Source organism: Gigantopelta aegis, chromosome 9 (genome assembly GCF_016097555.1).
Source record: "Gigantopelta aegis isolate Gae_Host chromosome 9, Gae_host_genome, whole genome shotgun sequence".
Taxonomy (NCBI): domain Eukaryota; kingdom Metazoa; phylum Mollusca; class Gastropoda; order Neomphalida; family Peltospiridae; genus Gigantopelta; species Gigantopelta aegis.
In genome coordinates, this window is record NC_054707.1 from 63,119,991 (window position 1) to 63,141,221 (window position 21,231).

Consider the following 21,231-nt stretch of genomic DNA (forward strand, 5'->3'; position numbering starts at 1 on the left):
TTGTTCCTGCTGCACAGCAACTTGATCTTAACTTCATCATGAATATACCGGCGTCGTGGTTAGGACATCATTCTACAGGCTGGTAGGTAATGGGTTCGGATCCCAGTCGAGGCATGGGATTTTAAATCCAGATACCGACTCCAAACCCTGAGTGAGTGCTCCGCAAGGCTCAATGAGTCGGTGTAAACCACTTGCACCGACCAGTGATCCATAACTGGTTCAACAAAGGCCATGGTTTGTGCTATCCTGCCTGTGGGAAGCGCAAATAAAAAATCCCTTGCTGCCTGTCGTAAAAGAGTAGACTGCGGGTTTCCTCTTAAAAACAGTGTCAGAATGACCATATGTTTGACGCCCAATAGCCGATGATAAGATAAAAAATCAATGTGCTCTAGTGGCGTCGTTAAATAAAACAAAATTTTACTTTCATCATGAATAACACTAGTAAATATACACCCTGTTGAATTGTCAGGAGGTTTTATAATTCTAAGCACTTTTCATAAATCGCCACGACCATATGTAGCTTAGCATTTACTCGACTTTTGTTAAAATTGGAAAATTATCTTTTGCGAAGTATCAGATGAATAATTAGATGGTTCGATGTGACTGCATGTGAAAAGAAATATTATTTTATACCAAAAAAACGTAGTTTTAACCGGAAATGTTACAGGAGGGAGGACCAATTCCTTTAAAACGCTTCTTCTAAAACGTATACTGCCACCAACATGTAACAGCAGTGGGGGTGGTGGGGGTGGGAGGGACATATATTCACTTTATATTCAAATGGGGGGAAAGCATTATCTTCAGAGTTGAGGGCATTGCTCCTTCCCTCCAAATTTGAACTGATACCAATGACGTTGTGGATAAAAATTTAGGAGGCTGGGCCCTCAGTGTTGGTTGCTAACGTTTTGCGCTTAATATTAAATTAATGTGACAGTATAACTTAAGATGGAAACCATCTTTAATTGTTTCCATATGACATTCATTTAAAGGCTGCATAATAGTGGCTTCCTGTCAAAGTTATTTACTATTAATTTTTGCTTTGAAATGTAAGTTATTAACATTGTACCTTCAGCAATGAAGAAATCTCGCCAACATTATTTATTAATTTCTGCTTTGACACATGTTACATTATATCTTCAGATACATGCCCATAAAAATTATACCAACTAATTTAAGTTTACCAGTAAAAAAAACCTATTAAATTATTAGAGAATCTTTATTAGAGAAGCCTTTATATATTGTGAATGTTGCCAACAAGTTTGCTGTCATTGTGCAACTCATTTGTCTGATCCATGTCTAACTAACGACAGTTATATTTCCAGATTTTGCCGAGTTCATACAACATGATTACAGGCATCCATAATCCGTCCCACAGGGAACGCCTTTTTCATGCTATGGTATTTACTACAAGTTATTTATTTTTAAGCCGACTGATTTCTACATTTCACACAAAAATAGTATTGTGTTGTTATTTCCAAAACCCTTTTACTTTTCTTCTTACGTGAAACCAAACTGAAATTATTTACAAAAAAATTATTTTAATTATAGAATGATGGGACGGACTATAGGGCCGTCGTACAAAACTTGACTCTTTGCACGGTGTACAATACAATTCCATTGCAATAATTATGTTGATTTGTAAATCTTTATTACAAATAATTAAATGTCAAAATAACGAAATATTGTACGATAGTTTCAACTTCCACCTTTAACATTTAAAGGAAACATGTCACGTAAACCATATTTGGCACCAACCATGTACAATTAATTATAAATTGAATCACCTAAAAATTTTTTTTATAAAAAATTAATTACTTAAAATATCTCCATAAAAGAACCCCAGATACGAGCTCTTAGCGGAAATTGCCGATCTTTAATGAGCAGGGCAATCACGAGGTCCGTGACGTCAGAGACGCGTCGCTTGATCTGACGCCTTACACTTAAAAGCATTAGTCCGTACCACGCATAAAGAATCTAAGACTTGCACAGCTTACCAAAACAATGAGTGTTCGTTCGCAAAACGTTTTGCCGTATCAATATGAGCTGTTAGTAAATGAAGAAAGAAACATTTACTTACAACAGTGATACTGAAGAAAAAACGGATAGCGAGTCGGAGGGTGGAGAAACTGATGGTGCCAGACCAGACCGGTCGACCAATTTACAGCCCGGAGCCCGAAAGTAACCCGGAGACAAAACCGAAAACTCGGATGCTAATGCCGAGGTGTATACTGTTCATATTTAGCATAAAGATACACCTCGATATGATGTATTTAAATATGTAAAAAATATAAATGTAGGACAAACATTTTTGGGTGGGTTTTTTTTAGAAAATATCGCATTTTTTATGTTCGGGCTGTACATAATGAAATCTGTATGCACAAACGCTCTAATTTACGACAAGGCGCTTCACTTTAATTAACCTGGCTTGTAAAACAACATAAATGACTTGAGAGTATAATCAACTTTTAAACTAAATATATTTCTATTTGCATCAATAGAACGAAATGGGGTTATAGTATTTTTCTCTCATAAAAAAAAAGTAGCATATTTATTAGGCTATTGGTTGGGTGCGTTAGAGTAAAAACGACCACTCACGATACCCAAGTGATAATTTTCTTTTCTTTGGTACTACGTAATTGGTCAGTTTTGTAATTTTAGATGGGAAAGTCTACTTAATCAAGGGTTTTACAGTACAGTAATGAAGCAGGGCGGCTGATAATGTCCATTAATATTGTACTATAGTCCCGACAGGTTACGCCACAATACCCTGTGATCTTAAAAAAACTGGCACGTATTTTGTACGTATGTCTAGACCGTGGTAATCACTTACCTGGTCGATACCCTGCAATATACACCTGCCAATCAGGAATCACATGTGCAGGCCACGGAAAGAAAGGACCAATTAACTAAACAACACTCCGATTCTCAAGTCAGCCCGTGAATGAAACATAATAGTTATTTCGACACCGACAGTAGTGGTTTATTTTGTATTGAACTTCGTGTTGCTTTGGGGCTTCGGGCGATGAGGAACGTTTTTTTGTGACGTATTCCGCCCGAAGATTAAAAACATTATTTAAAATTATTATTGTTTTCTACACGTTTTTTAAAAACATATTTAAATACATCGTACTGAGATGTATCCTCATGCCAAATCCCATGTTTGTATATGCCATGTTTGTATATGCCATATTTAATTACTTATTGACGTTTCCTTCTTCGGACGGTGAATACAGATTTTGTTATGTAGGCCTACAGCCCTAACATGAAAAATCTTTTTTTTTCCAAAAAAATAAATAAATAAAAAATTCTACATTTTTGTTTTAACATATATAAATACATCATGCTGAGGTGTATCTTTGTGGCCAAATATGTACAATGTACACCTCGGCATTCGCAACCGAGTACTGTATTTGTCTCCGGGTAACGTTCGGGCTCCGGGCTGTAAATAGGCTGACACCAAAGTACTATGTCGGTGTTGGTGTCCAATCTTTTCTTTTGCGATAAAATACACGCGTCTTTCTTCGGATACAATCCTTTGGAAAACCATTAAAAAGACAATCCCGATCGTTTAAAGTGTTTATTTTTACACCCAAAGGCCGCGCAGTACGGCACTGTTGGACTGAAAAGATCGTAAGCCCCTTACTCCATATATAAACAGTTAACAACAATGGAAGAGTACAGCGGCTCTGACGTCACTTCCCTTTTTTTCCGAACGCTCACGAAGAAATATGCATAAATCGTACTTTGATACTGATTAGCGTAATTTCTTCATTTTAAGTTAACTACACGTATTTTATTGTTATAAAGTTATTTGTATATTATTTTTATATCATTTTTCTTTTAAAATGAGCTATAATATGGTCTCGTGTCATGTTTCCTTTAAAGGGACATTCCCGAGTTTGCTGCATTGTAAGATGTTTCCGACTAATAAAATAGTTCTATGATTAAACTTACATATTAAATATATTTTCTTGTTTAGAATATCAGTGTCTGTATATTCAATGTGTTTTTGGTCGTCGTCATATTTGTAAGAAGCCCAAACTGGATTTTGTCTTCAAATAATTTCGTACGTACGAAAAAATCTTTTTTAAGAAATAAAATGAAATTTAACCTAGTACAAATATTAGAACAATCAGAAACACGTTTAATATACAGCCACTAATATTTTATGCAGAAAAATATAGTTGAGATGTAATTAAAATCATTAAAAAGTCTCTGTTAGTCGATAACATCTAAAAAAAATTGCAGCAAACTCAGGAATGTCCCTTTAATAGACGCAAAATCCTGTAGGGGCGAGACGTAGCCCATTTCGGTTAATGCGCGGTCGGTCTAGGATCGATCCCCGTCGGTTGACCCATTGTCTATTTCTCGTTCCAGCCAGTGCTCTACAACTGGTGTAACAAAGGCCGTGGTATGTACTATCCTGTCTGTGGAATGGTGCATATAAAAGATCGCTTGCTGCTAATCGAAAAGAGTAACCCGTGAAGTGGCGACAGCGGATTTCCTCTCTCAATATTTGTGTGGTCATTAACCATATGTCTGACGCCATATAAACGAAAATAAAACGTGTTGAGTGCGTCGTTAAATAAAACATTTCCTTCCTCCAAGAGCCTGTGTCGCGAGCGGTACCGAACGCTCGGCCTCCTGAACGCACATCTTTTGGGTAAAAATACCAGTCTAGCGAACGACCACGAGCACATCAAGTACGTTTTGTGGTAAGTTTTGGCAACATTCAAGTAATTTCGATTCTTCTTTTGTATTTATACAATGTAAGTTACTTGTTTATGTCATTTCTAACTTATACCAACGCATTTTAGTCTTGATAGTTTATTTTTTGTTGCATAAAGTAAATATATATTACTTTTTATTTAATGTTAATACATTTTCGTTATGGTCATAATATCGGGAATTGTATAAAATTATTTGTTGGGGCTCCAGTAGCCCGAGTACTCTGACTGTAAGAGAGCTAGACGGACATTTGGACATAAACACGCTCTCATTACAGTCAGAGACCAACCTATGTCTTTTTTTGGCAATTCCTGACTACCAAACGGTAGGCAACGAGTCCCGCTCTAATACCACAACAATCCTATGTTTGACGTCAAATACCTTTACATCAATCATTTTCGAGTTAAGTGATACAAAAAAATCCACATATTAATCACTAATACACATACTACAGAAAGAAACCCGACAGCACCCACATTCAGCTACGCTTCGTGACACTCCGTCGCAACAATTACAAAGCTCGGCGATCTATTTCGAGACGTAGACCACGTGATCGCGCATTGGCAATTCCGCCTTGTGCAGCAGTTACAGGGGCCGTCTCATATCAGCGAAGTTGCAACATGGAAGAGTTGGCTAATGCCGTTTTGGATGAATTTGGATTTCATTACGTCATTAAACCAAAACAATTACACATTATTGATTCCATTTTGAATTTGAAGGATACATTTGGGGTGTTATCGACAGGATACGGCAAAAGTATGTGCTACGTACTGCCTCCTCTTATGAGATGACCCCTGTAACTGCTGCACAAGGCGGAATCGCCCAGTCTCGAAATAGATCGCCGAGCTTTGTAATTGTTGCGACGGAGTGTCACGAAGTGTAGCTGAATGTGGGTGCTGTCGGGTTTCTTTCTGTAGTATGTGTATTAGTGATTAATATGTGGATTTTTTTGTATCACTTAACTCGAAAATGATTGATGTAAAGGTATTTGACGTCAAACATAGGATTGTTGTGGTATTAGAGCGGGACTCATTGCCTACCGTTTGGTAGTCAGGAATTGCCAAAAAAAGACATAGGTTGGTCTCTGACTGTAATGAGAGCGTGTTTATGTCCAAATGTCCGTCTAGCTCTCTTACAGTCAGAGTACTCGGGCTAGGGTGAGGTGGGGATTATGACTGACAGTCTTTGGTTCTAATTTACGAAATATAATAATGTAGTGACATTTAAAAAAAAAAAAAATGAATGGTGGCAACTGTCCCCCACCCAGCAGATGTTTAGTAATGATTTATGTTATAAGGCCCCCCCCCCCCCCCCCAAAAAGAGTTGGTGATCGTCCTTTTGATCACACAGATCAGGGTGTTTTTGGGGGTGGGGGTTCTGTGAAAAACTTTATAAAACCCTGGAGACCATTTTGTTTGCGGGAGTAGCAGCCAACAGCGCATGCATGATGATGCACCTGGATGTTGTAGTTCCTTCACTGGCCGCTAGATGGACCTGGTGATGGTTTAACCCGTTACGGTGCTTACGAAAGTTGAATTGCTGCTATCTTGACACATTTTTAACAGTTATTAACAAAATAAAAAATAAAATAAATTCAGAGGCGGGTGCATGTTTCAGGTAAGAGTGGGGACGATCACCAACTCTTTTTTTTTTTTTTTGGCCTAATATAAATATTATTATTAAGGTTGACCAACAAAGTTTATGTGGCAAGATTTCTGAACGTTCCAGCATTCAGTTCATTCAAGCTTAGGTTTAGGGTTAGTGATAGTATTATCATGCATGCTTGAATCAATGAATGTTTGAAAGTCTTTCCATTTAAGTGTTAAAAGCTGAAGAAAAAAAAAAGTATCATTCATCAAATATATCATATACATGTTCAAGTAAGAAAGATTATTTCAAATACTTCAGATTACTTTTTCTTCCAGATTACAAAGCAGTGTGTTTAAAAATAGAAGATGGATTTTCAGCATCGTGCTGGTGGTAAAACCGGCACTGGGGGCGTGGCCTCTGCCTCTGAAAGCAACCGTGATCGACGAGAGCGACTTCGACAGCTCGCCTTAGAAACTATCGACTTGAACAAGGTATGATATGCATGGATATGTATTCACAATGGTTCATCTTGTTAAGTGCAGCTATTTTTCCCCATTTTTAAATTTATTAAAATAAAGCATATTATACCCCCAGAAACAAAATGCTACTGTCCACTATTTTGTTCAACGTTAGATCCTTTCCAGTCCAGCTGGAGGGAACTATACTGCAGGCTTTGACCGTAACTTTTTTTCAGTGGTAGCCTACCAGGTTATAAAATCTGGCAGCCCTCAGTAAATATTGGTAGTCCCATAATTTTAATAAATTAAAAAAAAGAAAAAAAACCAAAATCATTTAATCACTCACCCCTGAATTCCGCGGTAGAATTTGATGAATTCTGCAACATATAAAACTGAAAAATAACACTTATAAATTAAAACTAGATGTTCAAAAGGTTACATATTTATTTGAAATTCGCTAGAGAGAAGACGATTTATGTTTTAAGCAGACGGGTGAATCATTAAAACTTGAAATGGAAACAATATGGAAAAAAACTCCTATTTTTACGCTTACGGATTCTTTGTTAAATGTGATTTGTGATTACTAAATACTTAAATATAGATGCTTAACATCACGATTCCAACAATCGATACTTATATGTTAATATAATTATTTTATATTAAATAGAATGGAATTGCTAAATCCTATTTCGTATTTGTGGAATCTGTCAAAGTGTAATTACAAGCCGCCTTTGTCGGTTTCCATAACCTACACACTGAGCATCGTTCGGAACATCTCGCCACAATCTATTGCGCTCTATCTTGCGAGAATTTCCGATTCAATGACAGAAACTAAAGGCTGATTCCAAACGCAGGTTATGCAGACTAGTAACTATGAGGCGGTTACCAGTCCAGACTGTAATAACTTAAAAGAAAAGAAAGAAATGCTTTGTGCTTCTATTTATTACTGCATGGAAAGTAAACACTATTAAAATTCCATGTTTAATGTTACAATTCAGAAACATCGAACATTTTGCGGTGTTTAAGACAAATTCCACGGCCTAAAATTATGAATTCTGCACGAAAAGTGATTTTCCGTGGACGAACAACTATTCTGCACGATGTTGCAAATTCTGCAAAAAAAATTTCGCGTCCATGGAATCGCGGAATTCAGGAGGGACTGTTTAATGCTACTTTTGATTAAACATGTTTTAGGTGGTTTAGTATAGATGTTTTAAGTGTGTTGTTGATTGCAGAGTAACTGGATGTGCAAATAACCCATCTAGTAGCCCAGCGGACTACTGGGTTTAGACATCTGGTAGCCCGAGCAACAAATGGGTAGTCAAAACAGGCTACCGATAAGGTTGAGCACTGCATATAGAAGTTGTTTCCGGTCACCTGTCTGTCTGACATGTAGTTTTCTGGTAATTTTTCTTCACCATACCTCAAGATATTTAGCTGAAAAAGCGTGAGAGTAAATTATTATTTATTGTTACAATATGAATTATCTCTTCTTGTTTTAGGATCCATATTTTATGAAGAATCACTTGGGCTCTTACGAATGTAAACTCTGTTTAACACTCCACAACAATGAGGGAAGTTACCTGGCTCACACACAAGGCAAGAAGCATCAAGCAAACTTGTGAGTACTTAATATTTCATTTCATTCAATTCTTCAGTACAACCTTAGGCGTAATAAAACAAATTGTTTGGTTCCGGTTACCCGACCGTCCCTAAAGTTTTGGTGCCGACCCTAAACTTTTTTTTAACCTTTTCCCAACCCTTTTTTTTTCCACCTGTTTTATTTAATAATCCATTAATATCAATCCTAATTTTCGTCGACTCTAAAAACAACAACTGCAGAGAGATGCCACAAGATCTGTCAGTCCAAGATCTCGTTACCAGAAGACCCGGAACACTTCGCGCGCAATTTTACTTCCGAAGAGTTCCAAATGAAAAGCTTCTGAGAGCCATTAGGAACTCCTCGTACATTTCCACGAAATATAAGCGTAGCGGAATGTGACGAGGTGTTCCGATTCCTTGAATGTCGTTTCATTTGAAATTGATTTAAATACATGTGTAATATTATTTGATTTGAATGAGCACATTTTTTACATTCTACTCTGTAAATGGAAGACGCCATTGACACCACATGCTCTTGGACGTGTTCTCGTACTCATTCGGAACTACTCGGAACTTGTGAATCAATCTTCAAAATGTTACGCTAGTTTACTGTTAAAAAGCAGAATGATACAAATTTCCAGTCTATTTTGGTAGGGGAATTCCCAAAAACGTAATCGAACTTCTAGAAATACCGAGTTACGATTCAATGTTAAACATATTAAGAGTAAACATGAAAATAGCCGATTATGCTGAAAAGATTACTTAAATTAAATATTTAGACATCAACTCTATCAATATTTTGCATTTGTTTGACAAATAACCCCTGTATTTATTATTAAATATGATGATATCCATGGCATTTGAAATGAACTGGTAGTACCCAAAACCTTAAGAAATGACAACTCTTTTCACATTTAATAGCGTCTGCAGTGCTGTAGTTGTGAGGGGGTGTAACCATGTTGTGGATCAGACCTTTAAAAGCAAAAATACAAACCTGTTTTACCTCTTTGTCAACAGTGCAAAGATCTCTGCTATGAGGATAGTTAGTATGGAGATCTTTTTGTTAACTTATTTTGTTAATTTTTATTGACATCTTCGTTGTGTTCATGATGTACATTTTGTTACTGCAATACTGGCAATGAAATAGGCCGGGAAGATCAGTGTTGTTGCTGTAGTTGTGAGGGGGTGTAACCATGTTGTGGATCAGACCTTTGATATTAAAACTTTTTTCCAATGAACAAATTATAGTGTTATTTTAGTGTTATCGTAGTTTATAACCTTACCGTGTAGTATTAGACTTGGGTGGTGTTTACATTAATACCGATTGTGGTTTGACTAGGTTACGACATGTTTTTTTTTATATAGAAAATAATTAATGATTCTCATTAGAGTATGTATTGTCAGTTGCACTGTAACACAAAGAAAGAGCTTTTAATATATTAATCTGCTATACTATTCAGGAAATATTAGCTCGAAAATGGGGGGGGGGGGGGGGGGGGGGAGTTTTCCCTACCTACCTACCCTATTTGTTTTTGGCATGTAACAGGAACCAAACAATTTTTTTTACTTGGCCTTATTAATGACATTTTTTTCCTGCTGAATCAAAATTATTGATGAAGGAATAATTTTTTGTGTTTAATTTTGAGTTAATTTCATACAAATGTTACTGGTTTAAAATTGCCATGGCATTGGCATGCTCAAAATTGCCATAGGCGAGCATTTTGCCAATGGCAGAAATTGCTGTAGGGAACAGATTTTTAAATTCGAGCCCTGCTAAAAATGTATTGCTACACTTGCAGAGCCAGACGAGCGGCCAAGGAGGCGAAGGAATCTCCCGCTCAGCCTGCTCCAGAGAAGACAAAAGTCGAGATCAGGAAGTTCGTTAAGATCGGTCGACCTGGTTACAAAGGTAAACAAATCAAAGGTTCAAATTCTGTTTTGAGAGTCAGCATGCGTATGTACAAAAGTTAAGATCAGGAAGTTTGTTAAAATCAGTTAACCTGGTTACAATTTTTTTTTTAATGGCAAACAAACCAGAGAGGTTCAAATTTTGGATGAAAGTGAAGATACATAGCCTATATAGACAAAAGTTGAGATCACAGGGCTAGCTCTAGGCGAGCAGAAATTTTCACCAAATCACCTATTTAAACGTCAAAAATGACAAACACCCAATTATTACAGGAAATTTATTGATCATATTAAAATAAACTCTGCCATTTGTTTTTAAAATTCGCAGCGGGCAAAGTTGATAAGTGTCGGAGCTAGCCCTGGATCAGGACATTTATTAAAGGGAGAGTAAACTAAAACATGAGCCATATGTGTTGGAAAGATGCATACCTGGACCACCAACACATACTGACACTTTAACAGATGAAAAATGCCAAATTTTAGTGTTAATGAAAAAACGCGATTATTCCTGCTAACTGGGGGCAGCCATTTTCTTTTCTTTTCGAGGCATCCGGTACAGCTAGCTTGAGGTGAAGTGATGTCAGCTCAGGACTTACCAACTCCTGTATGCAGTAATTTTCAACAATGTGCTTCTCTGTGATCAACCTGACTTGTAAAACAACATAAATGACATGATAATCGGTGCACTACAAAGCGAGTAAAATACTCGCCATGGAGACTAAATAAATTCCCTGGCATCTAAAAAATAAAATCACATTCGCCACTTGGCGACTGTCCAATAATATAACTTTAATCCGTAAACAAAACTGGACATCGGAAAACACAGTGGACCAGTACCAATTTATCTTCTATAAAACTTGATTTCTATTGGTAATTTGTTTGAAAAATAAGTTTGACACAAGTTATATCGGACTATAAACACAGGTATCCCCAAACATTAACGTCAGATATGTTACAGAAATGTTATATAATAAGAATATATATATGTAACTCAGTGCTAGCTCTGGGTTCAGAGAACATTTTGCCAAAGTATTTGTCAAACTTCAAAAACTGCAGAAACCCAATTATATTCTAACAAAATATCAATTATTTCCTGAAATTATTTCACCAAATTAAAATAAAATTCGCCAGTTGTTTTTGAAATTTGCAATTGGCGACTGGCAGAGCTAGCCCTGTTACTATTGTATTTGTTTGGGGGTACCTGTGACTATGAATAACGATTTTCCAGTGTTCAAGAGTAAACACATTAAGGGAGGTAATACTTCGTTATGATGTTATCTCCCTTTACTTGAATTTCAAGCGTTGGGAAATAATTCTGCCCCCAGTTGAGTTTTGTACCAAGTCGGTCCTGTCCCATTTAGAGCCCGGTTTTATTTATGTATTAAAATGAGTCACTGTTTGTGTTTACTTGTCTGTTTAAAACTCAAACATATGTGTTATGCTGCGCTCCAATCGTCTCATGCTTATTGTGATAACGGGTCCTTCCCACGATTACGACTTCTCCAGTCGTGAATGTCGTTTCAATCACGTCGGAAGTCATGTTCACCAACGGAGGATGAAAACATGTTTGTATTTTCATGACTAGACGTTAGAGACACAACTAGTTACAAAGGAGTGTTAATGAATTTACAAGGCAGTATGTGGTAGAAATAAATAGTATTTAAACCAAAAGTAAGGTAGCCGATTGGTAACAACTAGTAACACGTTGAAGCCTGGTATATGTTATCATAATGCTTTTATTTAACTTTTAATGAGTACTGCAATTTAAATGCATATCTTAGTAGTGCCATTAAAATATTAATTTCGTTTAATAAAATTATTGGGTATGGAATTAGCTAATAATAGTTCACTGTTTTAGTGGAAACGGACACAAACAGTTGTAATTACTAGTTTACAACTCTGAATTATCCCTTCACAAGTTCATGCGGATGTGATCTTAATAACAATTACGACATTAATAATGTGCCGTAAAATGGCACTAAAAGCACGTGGTTTATATATTAGCTGGCTACTAAGTATTATAAGTGGCTGGCGACTAAAATATTATATTTTACTGGCCAGGAAAGAGTAAATTTGAACTTGCTTCATAGAGCACTGATAATATAATAAACTATTTAACTAAATATATTTCAAGTTGCATTAACGGAACGAAATGGGGTTATAATATTTTTCTCTGTTAAATAATCCAAACAAAAAATGTACACTAATAGACCTATTGGTATGCTATGTTGGAGCAAAAATGACAACCCACGATACCCAAGTGATAATGTTCTTTTCTTTGGGACTAAGTAATTGGTCAGTTCTGTGGTTTTAGATGGGAAAGTCTACTTAATCAATGGAATGAAATGGAATGGAAAATTGTTTAATGCACCAAATTCAGAGCAAGCTGTTGTAGCACACGCCTGTCCTGGGCATATGTACCAGCCTCAACCGGTTCCTCCGTCCAGGATAGGAAAGGGTTGGGGTGGATGGAGGAGGGACCACCTGCACTGGCAGGTTCAAGGGAACACCAGCAGTCCGACCGTAGCCGGACTTCATCAATAGTTTTACAGAACTATTTACAGTAATAAACCATGTCCATTTTTATTTTAGGGGCGACAGGTAATAGTACACAATACTGGTATGTATATTTGTGTCTAGACAACATCAATTAATTGGCTCATCTGGTTACCACTCAAATACACACCTGCCAATCAGGAATCACAGGTAGAGGCAACTAACAGTTTTATTAATTAAATATAATAATATACTTGTTGATATTAAGCAATAATGTGCATGATATATCGTTGAATATGAATACCAGTCCAAAAGCCTTGCTTAAGCATTCCTTTAACTTTTTCATGTGTGTGCTGGAATGATGCCATAGATTGATCCTTTTCATGACATCAAATTAGTAGTGGATCGCAGTTCGCCATCATGTCCACAACATAATTAAATAGACAGCGTGCCCCATGCTTGTCACACTACGTACAGATTAAGACTACAGATTTTCGAAGCTATCTCAGCACTACCGTTGTAGACTATTATTTTTACTAAGACACACGCCACAGCTTACAACAGTTTTATGATATCGAAGCGCTAAGATAGCTTTGGAAATATGGGCCCAGATATTTATTTTTAAAATTTCAGGGTTACCCAAAACATGTTTAGTGGAGGCTGGCTTGGGGTATAGGCTTCCCACTGGCACATAGAGATCACTAAGTCTAGGATGGGGCTAATGTCGAAGTAAAAAATCCTCGCAAAATTCAGTCCCACACTTTAACTGGAATGTCACTCACTAATGGGGTCAATCTTTATTTTCAGTGACGAAACAAAGGGATCCAGAAACATTACAGCAGAGCCTCTTGTTTCAGGTAACAAACATGCATTTATTTTGTTATTTTTACAGAGTATGACAAATATTTTGAAAAGTCACTAGCCACAGGGCTAGTGGGTTTGTGAAAACCACTAGCCCACCAAGATAACGCACTAGCCCAAATTCCTGATCAACTATAACTGGATTTTTATATAAGTGTTGTAACATTACACATTTACGAGTATAACAGTAAAATAAAACAAACACTTAAATCATGTTGTAACTTTCTTTTTTTTTTGTCGTGTTGTACGTTTGGTTTTTTGTCAAGTGTGATCCATCGTCATTGTTACGTTTTCGCTTTTGCTCTCCCCCCGGGGACAAAATAATTGAGCAAACTCATGGTTGCTATCTAAAACCACTATCAAAATAATTAAATTTAAATGAGGGTACGACAGTGTGACACATGGTAATAGATGTTTCATAAAAAGTACCGTTTGTCAAATATATCATATCAAAAAATTACCATTGGATATGTTTTATTTATTGTGTATGAACCATAAACAAGGGTGTAAAAAGTGACTGTCGTTAACCTTAGAAAAAAAGAGTTAACATTAAGCTCTAACCCACTTAGTTACAGTTTTGTTTTCCTCATTTTATAAAAATCAGAGTTCGACAAATCCGCTAGCCCGACACTCGTGGCTAGTGGTTTTTAAGTTCGGGCTAGTGAGAAACGCAAAACCACTAGCCCTGCGGTTTCTGCCACAGGAAATAAGTCTAATGACATGCGTGTTTTGATTGGTTGGACACGTCATGTGGTGGTTAATCTCGCACATATGTTTTAGGCTAAGAACTTGGAAATCACCAATCGCGACGACAGTTTAATCTCAATCAAGTAAACCCCAGTCATGCTTTGAATTTCAGTGTTTGTTTTATTTACCTATTGTTTTCTAATATAACACTTCGCTTGGCCTATTAACGTGCAGCGGTCTGGATAAGATAATGCGTCACAGCTGCCGATACTAGATGATACCTTTTTGGTTCATCAATTAACAACGGATTAGATGTCGCTGTTATATTCTTTTGATATCGGTCTAACACGGGATAATGCCCTGTATTTGAGCAATTGACATCACCGTTCCTGGCGACATAAATAGTAGGGCCCTAAATGTAGGGCCCTACCGAATACACTTTCTTTCATCTTTTAAAACTTAAAATTAATATTTTGTCCAGAATTAGGAAAATAAAAACATTCCGACATGTAAACATTTTTATTTTAATGTAGTGAAGTATTGTAATAATATAGCTAATTTTGAATTTGAATGACGTCAGTATTCCAGTGACGTCATTTTGCATCTCCTTATAATAATCATAAACTGGGTACATGATGTTTCCGTTTTCAGAATGCTGGACAAATTTCAATGGAAAATTGCTATTGAATTCTTTTTGTTTGAATATTACTAATGTACCTGAATGTGTTGAAGAAAATTGTATGATTAAAAAATTGTACCTTTTACGAAATATGGATTTCAAGTGAAATTACGGTGAGATATGCTATATTTATTGTGTATGAAGCCAAAACAAGTGTGCGAAAAGTGTGTCGTCGACCTTATGGCTGAAAAATATTTGTTTGGCATATTGGTTTCAGTAAAAAATGTATTAAAAGTATTTATAAAAAGTTGATAGTGCACATGTAACACATCTTTCCAGATTGACTACCCTGAAATAGTTGAGGGACTACATCCAAGATACCGCTTCATGGCTGCGTATGAACAGAAGGTCGAGCCTCCAGACAGAAGGTGGCAGTATCTGCTGTTTGCTGCGGAACCGTACGAGACAATCGCATTTAAGGTAGTCAGACTCAACCTCGTGAGACAACTGCAATTAAGTTCAGATTTGATGAAACATTACATATGTGTTTAACTCCTGTTTTACCAATTGTATTAGACCACATAATTTAGATTTCACTGCTTGTCGAAATGAGAAAACTTGGGTCACATGTAGGAATTGGGGTTTACCCCCATTTAAGCCAATGCTATATTGTTTGTGGAAATGTGTACATAAAATATTCTAATACTTCTAATTAAAAAGACTAATCTAAAATAGTGATTTTCGTAACCAATATATAGCATGTATTCTATGTTGGTTGCCAGTCATACAGTATACTAAAGGAGAGAAATTAATTCTTTCCTTTCCTTTTGTGACATTTTTGTCTATTGTAAAGGTTTGAAATGCATTTGTTTATAATTTATTTCTAATTACATGCATTGTTAATACTAATGCTCCTAATGCAGGGACATAATTCAGTTAACTGGGTGCAAGCATTTGAGATACAAGTGCCATCATCTCTTCTATCATTACATAATGTCTAATATTTTAGTTTAGCAGTAACGTTTTTATTTATACATTGAACGTATATTTTTGTTGTGGTTTGCAGAACATAATTTAAACTTCAATTGTGCTTCTCTTACCAGGTTCCGAGTCGTGAAGTGGATAAAGATTCTAAAAAACTTTGGAATTTTTGGAACAGAGAAACAAAACAGGTTTGTTGAGGGGTTTTGTCTAACCTGTCATATATACACTGTAAAACCTGTTTAAACCGGATCCTGATGGGGACCTAATATTTATCTGAGTTAGAAGGTCAAGTTTTAGAATTTAGAAAAATCGGAACCATGAAACATTTTTGGTTTTGACGGGATTTGGGTTTGTTCAGGGTCTAGTTTAGACAGGTTTCACTGTGTGTGTGTGTTATGTTTTTGTGTGTCTGTTTGTGTGTGTGTGGGTGTCTGTGTGTGTGTTGTGGGTGTGTGTGTTGTGTGTGTCTGTGGGTGTGGGTGAGAGATCATATATATATATATATATATATATATATATATATATATGATTATATAAATGTCTGTTGTCTACTCCAATCTCTAATACATTTTAGTAGATTAACAGTTAGAATAGATTATTAGCCGCTGGCGGTCCAACTAGAAGGGGGTATAGATTCTGTCTGTCTGTCTGTCTGTCCATCCATCTGTCCCACATATACTTTTCCTGACTCTTTTTGCAATGCCTCATGCTATTGAGCTGACATTTTATGTATAACATTATCATGTAGTTAAAGGTGAAGTTTGCCCTTTTTTTTTTTTTTTTTAACGGAGTTGTGGTTCTTGAACTTTGGGCCATGCATAGCTTTAACAGTGCTCTCATAATGCTTGTTGATTGTTTCCCATGATGTGTTATTAGACTGCCATGTTGTTCATTATCTAAATAGAAGGTTATTTGAAAAAAATAGGCAGCTTTATTTGATAAATGCAGTGATTAATATACTCTGTCAAAAGGCAAAATATTCATGGAATTATCTCTTTAATACAAAGTGACATAATTTTGTTATGTATGAACGTATCACAGTCAAATTTGACATGAGTATGTGACAATTTTCTTGCTATGGACTGACGGCAGTGGAAGCATTTTTGTGACCAAACAGCGACATCTCCTTGGCATAGACTGAATGAGTCTCTGAATTCGGGCACATGGAATCCTAGCCCATTCTTCCTACAGTGCATGTAACAGTTGCAGAACTGTCTGAGGCTCCGGGTCACGCTGGCGTACACGTCTGTCCAGTTCGTCCCATAGATGTTCAAAGAGGTTGAGATCTGGCGATCTTGATGGCCATGGCAGCACATTAATGTTCTCATTCTGTAGGAAGTCCATTGTTACACGTGCCGTATGCGGCCTGGTATTGTCCTGCTGAAAGAGTTCTCTCTGTCAATCCAAAATGGGAAGCATGTGACGGCGAAGAATTTCATCCTGGTAGCGTACAGCTGTCAGGTTGCCTTGTACGAACACAAGTTCACTTCTGTCGGTGTATGAGATGGCTCCCCACATCATGACACTCCCTCCACCGAATCTGTCAACTTGAATGACGCATTTGTTGGCAAAATGTTTATTGCGGCATCTCTAAACACGTTGAAACAAGACTCATCGCTGAACCATACTCGATGCCAGTTTCCCAAGTTCCACCCCTGTACATTCGTGCACCAGCGAACACGTAAATGTCGATGTTGACGTCGCAGGACGGGGCCAGCATACAGTCTCCTAGCCCGTAAACCAGCTTCTCGAAGTCGGTTCCAAATGGTTTGTGCAGACACCCTTCTCAAACCAGGTATGCATCCAGCAATGTTCGTTGCTGTGGCAGTTCGGTGATGCAAGTGCAGAACCCGGATGTAGCGATCTTGTGCTGCAGTTGTTATGTGAGGTCTTCCACTTCTGGGCCGGTCTTCAGCAGACTGAAACTGCTGGTACATGTCCGAGAGATGTGAAATTGTGCTCTGATGGACGTTCAAGTGGCGTGCGGCTGCTGACTGTGATTCACCTAACTGGAGGTGGCCTATTGCAATGTTTCGATTCGGCAGGCTTAGTCTTGGCATCTTGTAACTCGTCCACATCGAAATGAAAATGAGGCATCATTGCGAGCATTGCAGATTTATATACCCATCACTACCCCAATCTTTTCCCCAAGTTGCACGTGCATTCGCCAAAATCTGACCATTTCACGCCGATTTCCTTCAATTGTCGCACAACGTGCGTTAAATTTGTTTTAGGGTGACTTTTGGGCATACTGTACCATTCCAGGAACATTAGCAAACATGGTCATTTAGCAACATTGTTAAAAAAAATTAAAATTGTAAAATCAAACACTTTTCTTCTTTCCCTATTACCTATTCATTTCTTTTTTGACAGAGTATATAATAATAACTAGGGGGCTGTGACAGAAGCAGCAATCACCAAAAAATGGAATGTAGTGTGATTCAAGTAGTTACAACAACATTGCCTTGAAATGTATTCTTTGTAATTGTTGAAAACACCTTGCTAGGTTAAGTCATAACTAGTCCGTTATTCATGTTTAACTTATGGTTTCTCTTTTTCTAATTTCAGTTTTTCCTGCAATTTGCTTTCAAAGTTGATGCCAAGAGTATCATGCCAGACAAAATGATGCCGGCACCACATCATGCACCCATGCCTCCCAAGATGCCAGCCCCTCCCAGACTGCCCCCACCCCCAGGACCACCTCCAGGCCTAGGGGCACCGATGCCCATGCCACCCAGGCCACCACCTCCATCAGGTCCTCCCCCACTGGCACCACCCCCACACCGACCTCCTCAAATGATGCCCCCAGGTCCTCCCATTCCCATACCTCCTGGACCACCAGGTCAGCCTATTTCTGCTCCTCCTCCACCACCGGTGTTACCACCGGTCCCTCCATCAATAGCACCTCCTCCAGTGATTCCTGCACCTCCAGTACCACCCCCTCCCCCTCCAAATCCACCCTCATAAAAGTAAAGTGTAGATCATGTTTCAAATCATTATGATGAATCCATTTTAAGTCTCATTGTCGGTTTCTGGTTGTCCATTTCATAGAAAAATATTGCAGTTATGTTGCAAGTGGTGTTTAAATCATGATCATCCTATGTTGCTGTAATTATGTGAAAGAAATATGGTCACTGAATAAGTCCAACATACTATTTGTACCTATGGCCGAAAGTGAAGGAATTCCAGTCAGTCGTATAGCAATGGGAATTCACTTGAGATTACTTAGTAATTCAATACCAAAAACCTTTCTCTTTTTTCTATTTGCACCTATGGCCGAAAGTGAAGGAACTCCAGTCAGTCGTATAGCAATGGGAATTCACTTGAGATTACTGAGTAATTGAATACCAAAAACCTTTCTCTTTTTTCTTTTTAAGGAAAAAAGAAAATAAGTTTCAACATGTTCAGACTTTTTAACAATTTTACTGTCGTATGTTAAGAAAAATATGTTTTTATGATTCAATATAAACAATCATTTGTGAATTTTGTGTTTTCATTTGTTGGTGTAAACGGGTTCATTTTAATAATTTATTGTCATTGGTGAGATTAAATAGTTTAATATTATTAGGGGTGGGGCATAACACAGTGTCAAAGTGCTCCCTGGATGTGTGGCCGGTCAACGATTGATCCCCGTTAGTGGGCACATTGGGCTATTTTGAGTTCCAGCCTGTGCACCACGAATGGTATAACAAAGGCCTTGCTATGTGCTAACCTGTCTGGGATATGGTACATATAAAAGATCCCTTGCTACTAATGGCAACATTTAGTGGGTTTCCTCTCTAGGACTATTTAAAAATTACCAAATGTTTAATATCCAATAGTTGATGATTGATAAATCATTATGCTCAAGTGGTGGTGTTAGACAATACAAACTTTATTATCAGACCATGACTGCCATTGGTGCAATGTGTATAAGGACTTGTCATAATATTTTGATTCATCTCTTCAGTATATTCCTGTCATTTAATTTTAAAGTAGTATCGGCTACTAGTTACTATTGTACTTGAAATGTGCAGGCAGGGCTGAATTTAGTCCGGGGGGGGTGGGGGTGAGGCACTTCAGGTTCGGGGGCCATTCAACATAAAAATTAAATTACATGACAAATAAAAACATGAACTAATTTTATAATTATTAAAAAAAAAATTATTTATGAAGGAAGTCCTTACTCTGGGAGGCCCCTCTGGCAATTACATCCTTTGCCCCCTTATAAATGTGTCACTTAGTGCAGGGTCCCATTAAAATTAGGATGACAGTAGTTGGTGTGGAACTAGGTTAGTCAAAGACCCCTACCCCCAATTTACTAATTTTCTAATTTACTGGAATGGAGAATGGGTTGTAGTATTTAAATATCCAGAACATGTATGTTGATTTATACACTGCGTTTTGTAGTTGTAGCCACGTGATAAATGTTTTGTTGTAGGAATTTTATTTTTCGCAATTGTTTGGTATACAGGCACGGCGGAAACAAGTAGACAGGGGATGGGGCTGAGTGAGATTGAGGGCACAAAGCAGTTTTTATGGGGCTGGTGGGGGGCATGCTCCCCCATAACATTTTGAAAATGATGTCCTAAAATGCAATTTTCTGCATACTACAAGTAAAGCTGTCGGTTGACCCATTGGGCTATTTCTCGTTCCAGCCAGTGCACCATGACTGGTATATCAAAGGCCGTGGTATGTACTATTCTGTCTCTGGGATGGTTCATATAAAAGATCCCGTGTTACTAATGGGGAAAATGTAGCGGGTTCCTCTCTAAGACTATGTAAAAATTACCAAATGTTTGACATCCAATAGCCGATGATTAAGTTAACAAACCAATGTGCTCTAATGTACAATTCATCTCTACCTTCAGATTTACTACCAATCACATTTTTCATCTACCCCCAGCTATAGCTTGTTTAAATTAAAAACACACCGTTAAAGAAAAACTTCCTCTGATGGTAAAGGGTAAAGGTGCTTCATTTGGATCTTAATAATCATGACCAATCAATCGTACTTTCATAGAATGTTTTCTGGCAATTCAAAGGATTGTATGCGTATGTAGTTTCGAAATTTTAATTATATAAAATATAAATATGTTTTAGTAAAATATGTACGGTACTTGAACTTAAAATCTTAAGATGGGTGGTGCCCATTCCTGGTCTGTATAGGTTTCCAAAACCTCTAAGAACCATACAAGGAGAGGTACATCGCGGGCCCCAGCAGGGCACCACCTAATTGGTCCATATGGTTTATTGGTATCAGTTTGGGGGATAAGGCTCATAGTATTTTTTTCAGCAAGGTATGCATATCTAGAGTTG

General features: G+C 37.4%; 1 protein-coding gene across 3 annotated transcripts; it reads left to right on the plus strand.

The window, feature by feature from the left end:
- Positions 1-4,543: 4,543 nt before the first annotated feature.
- On the plus strand, positions 4,544-19,416 carry LOC121381135 (splicing factor 3A subunit 2-like). 3 transcript variants are annotated; one of them, XM_041510280.1, is made up of 8 exons: positions 4,544-4,703; positions 6,654-6,809; positions 8,279-8,397; positions 10,178-10,287; positions 13,590-13,639; positions 15,289-15,429; positions 16,053-16,121; positions 18,502-19,416. In XM_041510280.1, the coding sequence occupies exons 2-8, from the start codon at positions 6,684-6,686 to the stop codon at positions 18,898-18,900; spliced, it is 1,014 nt and encodes a 337-aa protein (XP_041366214.1). In that variant the 5' UTR covers positions 4,544-4,703; positions 6,654-6,683; the 3' UTR covers positions 18,901-19,416. The 3 variants fall into 3 exon arrangements, with proteins under 3 accessions (XP_041366214.1, XP_041366213.1, XP_041366212.1); XM_041510279.1 differs by having other exon boundaries at positions 4,545-4,715; XM_041510278.1 differs by having other exon boundaries at positions 4,667-4,769.
- Positions 19,417-21,231: the final 1,815 nt, after the last annotated feature.